The sequence below is a fragment of the Harpia harpyja genome, chromosome 5 (assembly GCF_026419915.1).
Source record: "Harpia harpyja isolate bHarHar1 chromosome 5, bHarHar1 primary haplotype, whole genome shotgun sequence".
NCBI lineage: Eukaryota > Metazoa > Chordata > Aves > Accipitriformes > Accipitridae > Harpia > Harpia harpyja.
Window position 1 is genome coordinate 41,444,059 of NC_068944.1, and position 16,162 is coordinate 41,460,220.

The window sequence follows — 16,162 nt, forward strand, 5'->3', positions numbered from 1 at the left end:
GGAGTTGTAAATAGGTTGTCCTAGTTCTGCCTCCTTTGTTACAATATTATAATTTTATATTATGAATCAAAAATTGGCATTAATGTAAGAGGAGAAGTTTAAAGGAATACATTTTAAGGAATACATCAAGCAGATGTATTCCTTAAGTTAGCATGCAATTATTTGAATTTATCTGATGGAATTTTGACATTTTTTTTCTCTTTGTCTTGCTTCTAGTAAGCATTTATCTCGGTCTCTCTGGACACATTATTTTATGTTTACCTACATAGTATCTTATTTTGCTGGTCTTTGAGGGGTTTTTTTGGTTGGGTTTTTTGGTTGGTTTTTTTAAAAAATTCTTTGATCCTCTTCCTGAATGTGTTTTCTAATATACTTTTATCATTAGCCTATTTTTTACTTCATACAAGCTGTAGGCTTTAGAAAGATACTGAATTAGCCTCAATAAAACTGCTGTACAATCTGAGTTTAGATACTGGATGCGATGGGATTGCTTAGGAACCTGCATAAGCAATCCTATTGCTTAAGTTGTGTGGGTAATACTAGAGGGATTTGAGGGTCATAATTTTCTTCTCGGTTTCATGCTTCCTTTAAGCGTGGAATATAACATATGGATTTTTTCATCTGGAGGCTTGGTTTTGCAAAACTTCTCCTCCAGTGGAGGTGATGAAAAAGCTGGAGATTAGGATGAGTAGGCTTGTATGCAGTCCTTCTTTTTGGTTTTGTCTTTCTTCTTTCCATGGTTACTTAGTATGCAGCTTTGCAGTAATTTTAGTTCTGGTAAGACTATCCTAAAAAAGAATATTCAAAGTCTGAGTGTGTGTCTTAACTTATGTCCAGTTCCTTTGTCATGAATTTGATTCACTTTAACTTTTATTATGAGGTTATCTAGTAGCAGCAATATACAATAAATTGCACAAATAAGATGCTAAAATTCCTGCTCTGAAGGGCTTTCAGTTGAATAGGCAAGATGCACAACTAATGGAAGAGAGGTAATGAGCTATTCCTCAGTACGTGTTTTCTTACAGATGAGTAGCTTGTCTGATTGCAAGTCAATGCTGCCTGATATCCACGATCTTACAATTATTGCAGAATTGTGGCTGTTCTTATTGCCTCTGCTATTTTATTGGTGCAGGAGGTAATGATACATTGTTGGCTCCAACTCCAGAAACACTATGCATGTATTTTGTGTTTTGTGGGTTGTGGGTGTTTTGTTTGGTTTTGGTGTTTTTTTCTTTGTTATTGTTTGTGATTTTTTTTTTGTTTTGTTTTGAATGAGCTTGATGATTTTTAAGACTTCTCATGACAGTAAGTTAAGCACAGAATTGATTGTATGATTTGGTCCTTATTTTAAAGTACACGTGTGTTTTGCACTTTTTGTACTTTTTTGTCTAACGATTCTTTTATCATGTTTATTTTTGTATGTTGTATAATTTTGATTTTATAATTCACTAACAATAAGCTTGTGCTAGTGTGTAGTGAAAGGCCATTGGTAGACTTGCAGGCAAAAAAACCAACCCCAAAACACTTCAACCAAGTTAGAAAAAGAGATTAGAGAAATATCTTCAGTTTTATAATCTGGAATCTTTGAATTTTCTCTCTGGTGACACACCAAGTAATCTCATCCATGGATGGGTTTCCTGAGTCAGGTGTTTTGTTGACCCAGCAAACATCTTAAGGCTTGTAGTTTTGAGGGAGAAACTTGAATATTGCTTAACGATTGTCTTAAGCGACTGTAATTGAGCTTTAAAAGTTTTTGAGGCTCTGATGTAGAGGCAATGTTCTATGTCTTTTCTATAACCTTAGAAGTGATGGCAGATGATTTAGACAAATTTATTGAAGATCAGAAGGCCAAGTTGGCACAAGATAAAGCAGAACTTGAAAATGATCCACCTTACATGGAAATGAGGGTAAGAGTATTAAACAGTTTTCCTGAATTTAAACACTTCTATTGCTAGGGTCTTGATTTAAGCTTGCTTTTACTGTGCTCTTAAACGTGTTTGTTGTTAAAGTATATATTAAAATTTTATCTATTCAAAGTAATTTCTGACTTAAATACTTCATATCTGTATTTGTGTAGATTTTTGAAAACCTGTTTGCCACCAGGCATACACAGTAACATTTGTATTTTACAAGTGGGAAAACTCTTGTAAATGGTTATCATTGTTCCTTCCCTGCTCCCTAGGTAAGGTAGACTGGCAGGGATCTGCTCTCTGCCCACTCCGGAGCATGGGTGTTGGTATAGGGATGGAAGGTATAAATATCCTCAAAATTTCTGTTATGGAAACTAGGAAATATAAAAGGCAAATTACTTAATCCAGTCAATTAAACAAAAATCTGTTCTTATCACAATTTTCCTATTAGAAATTTTAGTACATAATTCTGAAGCTATAAAGATTTTATAATTTCCAGATCACCGTTACATTGTTTAATAGTGCCAGTACCTGGCAAAAAGCTATATCTAAATAATTGAAGCTAGCTAAGTGTTAATGGTAACTAAATAAAGTCCTCAGTAAAAAAAGGAGTTTTGATTTGTCTGTTGTTTGACTTACAAAGCCCCAAACAGCTTGAGCTTTTAACAGCAATTATAATACTGAGTTTTCACACCCTTTTTTGTTTCATCAGAAGGTTATGAACATTCATGTTTCCCCTTCTGTGGGTTACATAAGCATTTTTACCTCGTTATAATAATTCTCTCCAGAAAGTTTTATTAATTCACTCCAGAAAGTTAATTTGTAGGGAGCTGTGACGAGTTGGGCTTCCTTTATTTTTGCCTCCTCTGCTCAGAGCAAATTTAAAGAGAAGGAGAATGTTTCCAGCCTATAGTTAGATTAAAGTCCTAAGCTGTATGGTGAAAGTGTAGTTACAGGGAACAGGTGTGTTAAACTTGCCCTCTAATACCCTGTAATTCTTTCACAGTTTCAAGCAGGGTGCAGTATGTCAAATCAGCCCCCATAAAAAACCAGAGAGGATATGTGTAAATTATGAAACAATTGTGGATTGTGACGTGGTTTATGATTTAAATCACAATATATATTGTCAACATATTTCATGACATGAAATATATTGAAATACATTAAACTAATATTTTCTGGGTTGTAGAGGAGAACTACTTTTTTGGTAGTATTAGTGAAATGTGTAACTTGCTTAATATGTTAATCCAGCATCACTTTCAATCTCTCTGTTCTCCAGTGCTAATAATTATGTTGATGATGTTGTTCTTATATGTGATATTTCTTTTACATTGTGATGCAGCCATGCGTTTTGTTTTGTTTACAGAATAAGGAATCAGAGAAGCTTTCTGAGACTAGCAAAATGTTAATCTCCATGGCTAAAGAAAATATACCTCCAAATAATCAACAGAACTATCCTTTAGGTAGAGTATATTTTCTTTATATGTCTTCTAGATTTAAGTAGCATTTAATTGCCTTTGAGAATTTTTGGAAGGGAATTACTGCTTCAGATTTTTAATTATAAGGTGATCATTACAATTCAAGTGCATACCTATTCTTCAGTCTTCCAAACATCTTGGGATTGTGTGGAATTTTTTTTTGTAGCTATGCTTATTTTTGAATAAGGAAAATATGCTAAGCACTTTCTTTTTCTTCTTGTAAAGGTAGCTCCATTAAAAAAACAAAACAAAAAAACCCCAAACTAAAAGCTGCTTGCTAGTCTTTGGCAGATGATCTGCCCTTTCCTGTTGTATTTGGGTGGAGCAAAAGCTTTGGAAGTCCATCCTTCATCTGAACTTTACTGCAAAAGGGTACGTTCCCTGTACTTTGGGCCAGGGAAGTAAGGATGCCTTTTCTTTCAGCCTCTAAGCTTAAGAGTCCTAGTCAAACTTGGCTAAAATGCAGACAGTTAAACTAATTTTCTTTTAAATGCTAAGTGTCTTTTAAACCTTTAGGCATAGAGTACTAAACTGATTGTATTGCTTTTGTAATTTTGTTATTATGTAGTCTCATGGTTTAACCCTAGCCAGTAACTAAGCAGCTGCTTACTCACTCCCCCCCACCCAGTGGGATGGAGAGAGAATCAGAAAAAAAAGTTAAACTCGTGGGTTGAGATAAGAAAAGTTTAATAGAACAGAAAGGAAGAAGCTAATAATGATAATAATTGTAATACTAAAATGACAATAATAATAATAAAAGGATTGGAATATACAAAACAAGAGATGCACAATGCAACTGCTCACCACCCACTGACCGACACCCAGTTAGTTCCCGAGCAGCGATCCCCACCCCATCCCCACTCCCCCCAGTTTATATACTGGACATGACATCACATGGTATAGAATACCCCTTTGACGAGTTTGGGCCAGCTGTCCTGGCTGTGTCCCCTCCCAGCTTCTTGTGCCCCTCCAGCCTTCTTGCCAGCTGGCCATGAGAAGCTGAAAAATCCTTGACTCAGTCTAAACACTACTTAGCAACAACTGAAAACATCAGTGTGTTATCAACATTCTTCTCATACTGAGCCCAAAACATAGGACTGTACCAGCTACTAGGAAGAAAATTAACTCTGTCCCAGCTGAAACCAGGACATGTAGTCATTTACAAGCACTTAGTTTTGGTTGAAATCTTAACCAAATGAAATGGTTAGATTTGTTTTGCTGTGACTAACGGTTTAATCACCATTTTCTTTAAAAATACATATTGTCCTATTTTCTTCTTTTCTCTGTGCTCTTTGTGATTTCTGTTTGAAAATGTGTGATAGTGTTCCTTTCTCCATTTTACTGTTTCTGTTATGTGCCACTTTTCCTTACTTGTCCTACCATCTCCTTTCTGTAGGCACTACTGTTTTTCCTTAGTTACACTTGTGTAGCTCAGGTTTGTCTTGACAGCTTTAGAGCTTTTCTGTGTCCTACTTCTTGTCGATAGGTAACTCTTCCCTTTCATGTGCAGACACTTTGGTTTTGTACCTCATTAATTTTCATACTATGCTTACTGTAATTCTGGTGTAATTCTGCAGCTTCCAGTGGGAGCAAAAGCTGTACTTTTATTTTAAAGAAGATACATTGATGGATATTTGATGTTGTTTACATAATACCAATCTAATTTATCTTTTAAATAAGTACTCCTGCTACGCTTAATGTTATGTCCCCTCTATAATTGTAACAGAATTTGTGACCAGAAAAGTGCATGTCTTAAATTAAAAAATGGAGCCTGAGCTTGTGAATCTGGGGGCCTGAACTGATCTTAGCTGCATAAATCAAAACGTGGTTTTTGTAAGGACGTTGTAAAAGTAGAACTTCCAGCCATCAGCAAGGCAAGCTCCTCTAAAACCTTTACAGGAAAACTTCACTAAAAATTAACTGAAATGATAACTCAATGTTCCTTGCTGCCAGAAGTCATAATGGATAAACTTGGTTAGAGGACAGCACTTGAATAAGTATCTAGCTTACATTTTTGGCAGTGCTGTTATGATCAGCAGGCTAGTGCTGGTGTTGATAATTCTTTGCTTAACTGTGGAAACATGAGATGCACAAAATACAACACAATAGGTAGTATCTCAATGGCTGTGACAGACCACTATGTAACAGTTAAGATATTTTAATATTAAAATAAATTTATCTCTTGTTGGAGAGCTATAATAGCACGTTGTGTTGTGCTTATTATTATAAATTGGACTTAACTGTTGACACCTAAATACAGTAACACACATAATGAAGTATTACAGATGAGCGGTATTCAGGTATTGCTATGTCGTGGTTTAACTTCAGCCAGCAACTAAGCACCACACAGCCTCTCATTCACTCATTCCCCCCAGTGGGATGGAGGGAGAGAATCAGAAGGGTAAAAGAGAAAACTTGTGGGTTCAGATAAAAACAGGTTAATAATTGAAATAAAATAATAATAATAATAATTAATACATTGTAATGAAAAGGAAAATAACAAAGAGCGAGAAATAAAACCCAAGAAAGACAAGTGATGCAAATGAAAACAATTGCTTACCACCAACTGACTGATGCCCAGCCAGTCCCTGGGCAGTGGCCCCCCCGGCCAACCTTCCTTCTAGTTTTATTGCTGAGCATGATGCCATATGATATGGAATATCTCTTTGGTTAGCTGGGGTCAGCTGTCCCAGCTGTGTCCCCTCCCAAATTTTTGTGCACCCCCAGCCTATTTGCTGGCGGGCAGTGTGAGGAGCAGAAAAGGCCTTGATGCTGTGTAAGCACTGCTCAGCAATAACAAAAACATCCCTCTAGTATCAACACTGTTTTCAGCATAAATCCTAAGCATAACCCCATACTAGCTACTATGAAGAAGATTAACTCTATCCCAGCCAAAACCAGCACATTCTATAATAACAGTTGGGTCGCTGAACACATTTGGCTGTCAGTGGATGGTTGTTGATATTGGCTGGTTCTGCTTTAAAGTAATGTAATTTCCTTTGGATCAAATTAGACAGGGACTTGTTCCTTGGTAGCTGCTAAATATGTTCTAGTTCTAGCAGTAGTGTTGAGAACCAGGCTGAAAGAAGTTATAGTTATTTCTCAGCATATTAAATGCATGCAAACTTATGTAAAAATGCGTTTAAAATCTTAACTTTTTTCTAAAAAAAAGAAAAAGTTGTCAGTGTGATTGTGTGTGATTAACAGAATCTGAAATGGCAAATAAATGCAGCAAATATAGAATAATCAAAAGCAGAAAACCAATAAAAATGAAAGCATATCTCTTTTTCTGACGGAAGAATTCAGACAAATTGTGCACGAAATTAGGATGAATGTATGTTACCTGGAGTATTTTTGCCCTGCTAGGCTCTGCTAAAGTAAGTTTTTAAAATAGGTAGTTTTCAAATATCTCCTAAGTCACTACCTATAATTGTTATCTCAGTGCTTTTCTGGTGGCCAAAAAAAGGTCTTCTGTAATAAAATCAAATTTAAATCCTCTTTTGTTTGAATACTTCACATGTTTGAATCAAAGCACTTGATTCTCACTGATTTTTTTTTTTTTTCTGTTCTGAATTTTGTTGGCTTCTGTTAAGTTACTGAATGCGTCTTTACTCTGACATGTTAGTTACTTTTGATCTTTTTCTTGGTTTTCTATAGTTAATCCAACAATAATTTCATGTGAAAATAAAAGGCAAGAGCAAGTAGCTGAAACAACCCCCTTCCTCTTCTGTATTCTGTTCCTCTTTACACTTACCCCTTTTTTAAGAATTGAAATGGTCCATTATTTTTTAGCAGAGTTCACACTTGCCTTATGTGCAAAATTAGTCGAAAAGTAACTTGCAGGTTGGAGAAGAAGCTCCCATGCAGATTTTCGTTAGTAGTTGAACTCTGTAAGCTGTTTCAAAATAGTGTATGACATACTTAATCAGGTATTAGGTCCTTTGGTTCTACAGAACAGCAGGCTGACTCCTGTTCTGGTTCTCTCTCTCGAGCCAAGCCAGCCGAGTTCATTTTTATTAAGTATATTTCAACCTTTTATCTGTTTCAGTAGCAGAGTGATTCCCAAGTTAGCAATTTTCAGCATTTATATAATGTCATTTTTACTGTACAAACACTCATTAATTCCCTAAACATTTAAAATACCGGAGTCAAACAGCCATGCAATAAATTGGGACTGATGTAAATCTAGAATATCCCTCTCTTCCTTCTTACTCCTTGCTACTCATTTTACATAGACTGTAAGATGTAGAAATACTTTCAGAGAAACAACAGGAAATAAAAACCCCAAACAGTTGCAATCTTTGTCTCTTGGTGTGTGGTTTTGTGGAATTCACTAGCTCTCTGTGGAGAGTGGTGAAAGTGGCTGCAGAGGTGGGCTTCTGGGGCAGAGGATATTTCTTATAAAGTACTTTAAAATGTGTTTTAGGAATGACAAACAACTTGCATAGCATTATATTTTAAGAGTACAGCTGTTATGAGACCTGACAGTAATCTTGGAAAAGTACTAAATGTGTGTTTGGGGTCTACTACAATTAAAAACACTGAGGTGGAAAGAAAAAATTATTATTATTGCCATATGGTTGGATTCCTTCTAGTTGTGTGGAAGCCAACATATTTTTCACATGCTTTGTGCTAAACAAATAGCTTGTTGCTTTCTAGGTGGAAAGTATGGTTTTTATTGTGTGATAAGCACAGCTTAAAATGTCAAGAGTAATTTAGAAACTAACACGTCAAAGGAGATTTCCTTTGAAACATACATTGACAAAAGAAATAGGTACAATATTTAGGTTATTTTATACTATTTGTCAAACTATCCAAATAAGTTCAGTTTATGTTGCTTTTTTTTTTTTAGTGGGGAGAAAAAGCGAAACAACTAGAGAAAAACTAACATCCAAAACCTAATCCATTTTTCTATGCTTTCTACCCAACTACTCATACAGAGAAGGTGTTTTTATTTCAGCTGTGTTGTAATTACTGGTTGCATAGTTAATTTTTTTTTATTGCTGATGTCTAATAAAAATCCAGATGTAGCTTTTGCAGGGTGTGCTTTGTATTGATACAAAATAGTAGAATAATAATATTTAATGGTGTTAAACCTTCAGGTGACTATGGCTTGAGTTTACCACTTGGAGAAGAATATGAACGAAAAAAGCATAAACTCAAAGAGGAACTTCGACAAGATTATAGGCGATATCTTTCTCAGGTAAAGCATCTTGTCTGGTTGTCTAAGTTTAGTGAGTCTTTTAAAATGACTCTCTCATTTTAATTGAATGAAAATTAATAAAATGTGTGGAAAAATCGTTGTAAGAAGGCATTCCTTATAAGCGATGACTAATCTTGAAGACTTGAGTAAAAGTAATTTCAGAATGTCACTGCTAGGAAGGGCTATGTATTTCAGGCTTCTACAGATCTCATTGCTGTGAGACTACATATTACTTAGTACAATTTATTATTAATATTTTTGTTTATTTGTCTCTACTACTTTCTTAGTTTCTTCTTAAGAATTTAAAATATCATCTGTTACTTGCTTAAGTACTTATGTATTCTATGGTCTGTAATTCAGGTAAGAATATTCCTATAATTAGTGTGACTCCATTCGACAGCCTCTTTTCAATTTTAGAAATAAAAAAACTTTGATGTTCTGCTTAGTATGATTTATTAAATGTCACAGTAAATTGAAATGATATGTATGAAATGCCATAATCTTGGGAATATTCTGTATCCCTTCTTAGGCAAACAAAAAAAAATCAGGAACCAAATAATTTCTGTTGTCTGAAAATGTTAATTATCAGTGTCTTTAGTTCTTAAAATGAAAGAATGGATTGGCTTTAAGAAAAGAAGTCTTTTTTGTTAAGTCAAATATTTTTGAATTAAAGACTTTTTTTCAATAGTATTTTTTCCCTGACTTTTAGGGTATTTCACAGGCAAAAAGAAAGGTAGGGTGCCTGCAATATCAATTTTTTTTCTCTTCAAATTAGTAGCTTTTTGCTTTGTTTGAAAGCTTTGTGCTTTTTGAATTGGAAAAAAAAATCATTACTTTTTTGTGCTTTGTGTGTTTGTGCATGCTGTAGTGATTAGTTGTGATTAACAGCATTGTTTGCTTTGTGCAGAATGATTGCTTATATTTATTATTTTCCATTAATAAGATTTTAAAACACTTGTTGATTTCATTTTCCCTTTGCAATTGCTGTTTTTGCTGTCTAATGCTGACTCTGCAAAAATTTTTCTTTTAATAGACGTTTGCTTCAAGGCTTGTCAGTTACATAGATGTTATGAGTTCAGATTTTTTCTTTTTTCTTGATATACATACTTTATAAAGCTGGAATAAAACTGTAAACTCTGAAATAATATAATACGTCATCAGAACCAGAGTCACGGGTCCCCCCCGCCCCCCCCCATCACTGTGAAATCTCATCGGTGGTGCTTAGGAAAGTAGTAGAGCCAGTTATTCAGCACCTAGTGGCCAGAATGCAAGAATACAAGTATTGTGAGGAAAAAATAATACCAGAGGCACATTTTTGCAAGCTTTGTTCAATTACAGTAATTTTTAATTATTTATATCACTATACTGTCATGTTTATATGATTTTCAAATTTAACGCTGTCCATCCAGGTTGTTCAAATTAAGCAGCTTCAGTAAAGGACTGGGAGGTAACGTGGTAGAAGTACAACCTTCTGGTTTTTCTGGGGCTTTGAATAACATGTGTATGATACAAATTAACTATATTAGCATGCACTAGAATTTCTGAATAAGAATAGCAACAGCAGAATTAACTGGCTTCTTTACCTCTAACCAAAATGATGCTTATATAATTGTTGCTTCTTGTTTAATCTTAAACTTCAGATTATTTTCAAATTTAGAATATTGTGTTAAAACTTAACGTTTCATAATTCTCACCAAAGTACGCAAATAATACAATTTTTATATTAACTTCTAGTGTTTTATTCTCAGTTGAACTTCAGTTTTACAAATTTAGGTTTACAAGTTTTTTGTTTGTTTGTTTTTTAATGTAGTACACGTTAGCTTTATTAAGCTTCTAAGGCCTGAGGAAGACATAGGATAACAATTTCTAATTTCTTTTCCTCACTTAAAGAGGTAGTGCAACTTTTAGCAGCTCTCATAGTGATAGTATTTTGGTTAATAACTTGTTTAGTCTCGCTTATGTAGCAAATGCAGTTTCCATATCAGCTTCTGATTTTTGGCAAATACTTTTTTAAGATCAGAGGTAATCTCTACAGATGTGTTCAAAGTGTGAAAAGAATTACTTAAAAATGAGGATTACAATTTATTTACTTCTAGTAAAAATAACTGAGTTCTTTATATTAATCCAGTTGCCTCAGTGCTTGAATATTTGCATGGTTATTAAATCCCTTAAATCTTTTAATGTGTAGTTGTGAAATATAGTTCATAATGATGTGGGTTTGTACTGGAACAGGTAGAGCTCTTACCTGTTGATGTGCCTCTAAGCTTTTAAGCTATGTTATGACATAATGATGGAAGGAAACAATGCTAGTGAAATACTGTATCTAACCCATTCCCCTCATCAGCCCATGCCACACAGATAGATGATCTTTTTATTAAAGATAATCAGATTTATATAACATAGGTGATTGACTGAGAATAGCCTGCGGATGCTTTTAGTAAATGAGTGATGTATGAAAAAGCCACTAGACCTGGAAGCTAAGGACCTGTTCCAGCACTGGTGTTTGATTTGAAAGGCTGATACTTTGATTTGCTGTGCAGCCCAGTTCCCCAGCTACAGACCAGGGAGCTATATGGAGCAACAATATAGTGTTTTCAATGGAACGGTCTGTTCTGAAAGTGACTGATGGTCCATAAGTAATTATAAGATTTGTTGATGGGTCATTATCCTGAAAAGTTTGGGGACTGCTGTTGTAGAAAACAGACAGTGTTGAGATGCAGAGTGGTAACTGTGCTCATGTTAGCATGGATTCCATCTATTAAAATAAGAGGTAGACATATGTTTTCTGCAGTTAGAAAAAGCAATTTTTCATCTTAAGTAAGGTAGTGTCTTGGAAAATTCCTCTTATGCTTGTACAGATGCTTGTGCTTATGCTACTTGCTTACAGGAGAATGGAGTAATGGTGGGGTTTTTTGAACAAAAATACATTTTTTTAATATACGGAGACTAACTTATATAATCCTTGAAATAGTGCAACAGGGAAGAAGTGACACGCACTTTCAAACTCAAGCTTAAAGCTTGACAAAGCCCTTTTCTTTCTGCATTCCTTGACTGCACTTCATTCGTGTGTTCCAAAAACATCCTGCATTTTCAAAATGTGAAGGTTGTCTTCGGTCTTTATTTCATTAAATTGATCAGGTTTATTTCAGAAAATATAATTCTGAGCAACTATTTAGCAAGTGAGATTTGGTATTTTAAAATATATTGAATGATTTTTATTTTTTTAATATAGAAAAATTATCTGACTACTGGTGAAGTAGATCCATATACTCAGGGATTATCTCTTCCTATTGATGAGCGAAGATCTGCGAAGGTAAATATGTGGAGGAAATTAAGTGGTGTATAACTTGAAAATGAACCTGGATGTTTAAACTGTTGTGGAAAAATTACTTCCGCTTAAGTTTTTTTGTTTTCTTGGGTTTTTTTACACTGTTTACAAATGAACATTTTTGGAGGTGGTCATTAGAATAATTTTCAGAAAAGTCAAGTCTTTAAATTTTGTTGTTGTTTTTAAGTTTTTACTCCTAGGTTACTTGTACTCTTAATTTTTAGATAATTAGATGTGTAATTCTATACTGATACTAGTTTGAGGTTTGCTACTTCTAATTCACACCTGCAGGGCACTTGGTGTGTTCAAAAGCTCTAGTGGTTGTGCTTTGGTTTTGTTCAGCAATAAATATTGATCTAATAAAGAACATTGTTTTTCTTATATATACTTTTCTAATTTATTACTCTTCTTACTGCAGCTTGGGGCTAATTTTAAAAATATTTGCTTGTAGTTGTTTCTACAGTGATACTCTTATCAGTTCCTATCAGAACTAAAGGAAATGTACTTTCTGCTCTACACAGTTTATTTTGATGTCTTTGTGTACACTTATAACCTACCTGCTTATGCTAGTGTGAGGTTTTTTTTTTGTTTTTTTTTTTTTTTTTAACAGATAAATCCAGGAATCTAAATAAAAGCTGGTCTGGTATTTCACATATTACCTGTTGTTAATATAGGCATCTTCCCAATTTCAAATCTTTCTTTGAGAATACAGATACTAATGTGTTTTGTGAAAGGAGTACACATTCTCTCTCTGCGTTTAGCCCCTTTGATCTCCCTGAGGTTTCTTACCAGTTCATGGTCTTGCTTTCATATGTTGGAGAAAGATACCAGCCATAACAGTCTCTCTGCTATTGGAGGTTCATGGAGGTTAGAATATGAAGATGCAACATGCATACATGGATTTTCTTAACCTCTGATCTATTCCTCTGATGCATAGTATGATTCTGTGAAAGCCTAAATCAGCCTTACAGGGGTCACCTCTCCTCTTCCCCTCATGCTGTTGGCCTTATATTCCCAGTTCCTTTCTTGTGTTTGCTTGTAAATTGATCCAGGAAGTTGAATCAGCGGAAACATTGTAATTTAGCAAATATTTTTGCTGACTCAGTGAATACAGCTGGTTGGTTCTTAGGCTAGGTTAAACCCCAGTGGAGATGCAAGGCAGAAAGAGAAACTATGTTGCTGGTGGAGGACTGGCCTGTTGCATCCTGGGGGGGTTTATTTGTTTTTGGTTTTTTTAACCTATGTTGCCTTGGAGTTGCATTGTTGCTCTGCATTTGGGGCTATGCTGTCACTGTAATCTGGCACAAGACTTCTGCTATGGAATGTGTTGGTCTTGCCCTTGCTGTGCTTACTTATGCTTTCTGCCTCTCTTGTGCTGGCAATAATGTTTGGCCATATGAGGAGCCAGGTGAGAACTCAAATAAGTGAAAATTGCTGTTATGAAAAAGCCCCAAACTCCAAATTATGCTTGTGTTAAAAAGGAGGGAGGCAGCAAGAATGAAATGTCCAGGAAGGGGAAAGGACTCCTCAGTGGCAGCATGCACTTGTGCTGAGTTTGTTAGCTTCAGGTTCTCGTGAACTTTGTGTTAACCCTTGCGAGTATGTGTGCTGAAACAGTGAAAGATAAAGTATCTTTGATTCATTCTGTGGAATTAAAGACGTATCTGAACTGGGAACATGTCTGATCATTGATGGTTTTATATCATAGCAGCTCAGCATTCATTGAGATTTTCTGTACAAGTGCGTTGTATCCTTTTTACCGATTTGTTTATTGCTATTGCAGAACCTAAAAGCTACCAGAAGATGTCACACTGTGCCCTGCTAAGCGGTTAGCCTCGGGGCAGATAATGATTAGAAGTTAACATTTGCATTTTGGTTTCTTCTATTAGGTAAAATGTGCAGTCACACAGCATATTGAATTTTCTGCTGAGTGCTTTGCCACCTGTTAAAGACAATGCTAGTTTCTCAGCTTTGGAAAATAACCCTCAGGCAGCTTTCATAGCTGTTTACAGGTTTTATATTGTCATGTCAGAAAACCTATACACACAAATTTTGGAAAAAGAACAGTTTTGGGGAGCATTGGTTTCATTTGCAAAACTATTATTAAGCTGGTATTGCCATAGTGATTGAGGTATAAATTATTTTTGTTTGAAATTTGTTCATGTGAGAGTAAATATATATATATAATGTTCAGATTTTTTTAATACTTTTTGCTTTTTTATTGGAAAATACTGCAGTGGAGAAGAGCATGATTTGTAATACTGTGATATAATTTTCTTTTTTTCATTTATATGATGGTTGAAATGAGGTAGTATAAGAGATGCCCCATGCTCTAAACATAAGTTCCTAATATTAGGAAATAATGCAAATTAGAGTTTGCTTTACCCGGAGACTTTGGTATTTCATTTTACATTCTTAGGCTATTGATGTACAATTCCTGCATGTTTTTAGACCTGAGCAAGCTGGTTATAAACATCACCTTGCAAAAGCAGCTAGGACAAGGTGGATAGATCATGTTTTTCTTAGTTTTCCTTGCATTCTGTGCACTTTTGACTCTTTTTGCAGTCAGCTTAACTGCTTGTTTGAATTTGACAGTTCAAGTTATATCCTAAGCTATAATTGACACATCTTGTCTACATGTGTATTTGTTGTCCTGTTTTAATTATGAGTGGGGCAAGTCACAACTAACCTTAACACAAAAAAATTTCATATGTTTAAGTCATCTGTAAATACATTCAGATTGGAAATTAAAAGGTGATTTCTAATTGTCAAAGGAGTGAGGCTTTGGAACAATTTTGGAATAGATTTAGCAGGGGGAAACCTATCTGGTTTTAAGATGGAACTTGATATACAGTAGTGTTACTGGGGACTAGACTTCATGCCCGAGAAGCTAACTCCTACTTACAGATTTCCGATTAAGAGAAAGTACTATGTTCCAGAATGAAAAAAAAAAAACCACCCAAAAAACAAAACCCCCCAAAACCCCCACAAAACCTCAAAGCAATTCAAGCTCTATTTGTACATCACAATGAAGGGGGAGGGCAAACACACAGCTCGCATGTATTCATTTAATACTGCAGTTCTATGAAGTTAAAAGCTACTCAAAAATGCAAAATTATGATGCCCTTTTCAATGCCTGTTTCAGGAGAAACTACGGCTTGAAAGAAACAAGGAGTACAATCAATATCTCAGGGATAAAGAAGAATGGAATGAAAGGCTAAGGAAATTAGGGAAGAAAAACACAGAGGTAATACAGTTTTACTGAAGCTGATACAAAGAAGAACATAAATGATCTTGTCAATTGTTTTATCATTGACTAAGGTATACAAAGTAAGACAAAATAAGAAAAGAATGTTGTTCAGTTGGCCACAGTTTTATGAATATATCTAGCAAGTCCTGGTTACGAGTCATACACTACAGTTCTTGATTCCTACTTCAGTCATGTCTGTCTGATACAAGGATGCTTTCATTCTTCTGTGTGTCTGAAGCAAGTCCCTGGATTGTTCTTGGTGATAAAAGTGGTGGCCAAAAAAGCCGTCTCTTTGGACAAAATGTTGAACTCCACACAGTGTTTCTTAGCTTTTATTTGTAGCTGCTTTTTCCTCAGTCTGTGTCCAGTTCATGAGAAAGCAAGGCAGGTGCAGGCAACTGTCTAGTACATGGTGCTGTGCATTTATGAATCAAAAAAAAAAAGTCTTTACTACTGAAAGTGAGCTAGACACATGCATAATTGAACTGGGAGTCTGAGCTGAGGCCTTTGATTTGTATGGCAGTAGGCAGCTAAGCACCACACAGCTGTTTGCTTGCTCCCTGCCCCTGCTGGTGGGATGGGGGACAGAATCAGAAGGGTAAAAGTGAGAAAACTCATAGGTTGAGTTAAAGACAGTTTAATAGGCAGAGCAAAAGCCCCACACGCAAGCAAACCAAAACAAGGACTTCATTGTGTTCAGCCATCTCCAGGAAAGCAGGGCTCCATCACATGTAACAGTTACTTGGGAAGACAAACACCGTCACTCTGAATGTCCCCCTGCTTCCTCCTTCTTCCCCCAGCTTTTATTGCTGAGCACGATGCCATATGGTATGGGATATGCCTTTGGTCACCTGGGATCAGCAGTCCCAGCTGTGTCTCCTCCGAGCTTCTTGTGCACCCCCAGCCTCCTTGCTGGTGGGGCAGTGTGAAAAGTAGAAAAGCCCTTGATGCTGTGTTAGCACTGTTTCAGCAGTAACTAAAATATCGCTGTGT

At 35.5% G+C, this 16,162-nt stretch overlaps 1 protein-coding gene across 11 annotated transcripts in view; it reads left to right on the forward strand.

Moving 5' to 3' along the window:
* CSPP1 (centrosome and spindle pole associated protein 1) overlaps positions 1-16,162 on the forward strand; it is a 67,306-nt gene that overhangs the window by 3,235 nt on the left and 47,909 nt on the right. For 7 of the 11 annotated variants that reach the window (XM_052786794.1, XM_052786795.1, XM_052786788.1 and 4 more), the window contains exons 2-7: positions 1,804-1,907; positions 3,277-3,373; positions 8,491-8,591; positions 9,301-9,324; positions 11,824-11,904; positions 15,065-15,166. In XM_052786794.1, coding sequence (XP_052642754.1) covers positions 1,809-1,907; positions 3,277-3,373; positions 8,491-8,591; positions 9,301-9,324; positions 11,824-11,904; positions 15,065-15,166 — 504 coding nt within the window. In that variant the 5' untranslated portion in view covers positions 1,804-1,808. The remainder of the gene's footprint in view (positions 1-1,803; positions 1,908-3,276; positions 3,374-8,490; positions 8,592-9,300; positions 9,325-11,823; positions 11,905-15,064; positions 15,167-16,162) is intronic. The other 4 variants (XM_052786790.1, XM_052786799.1, XM_052786793.1 and 1 more) reach the window with 3 other exon arrangements.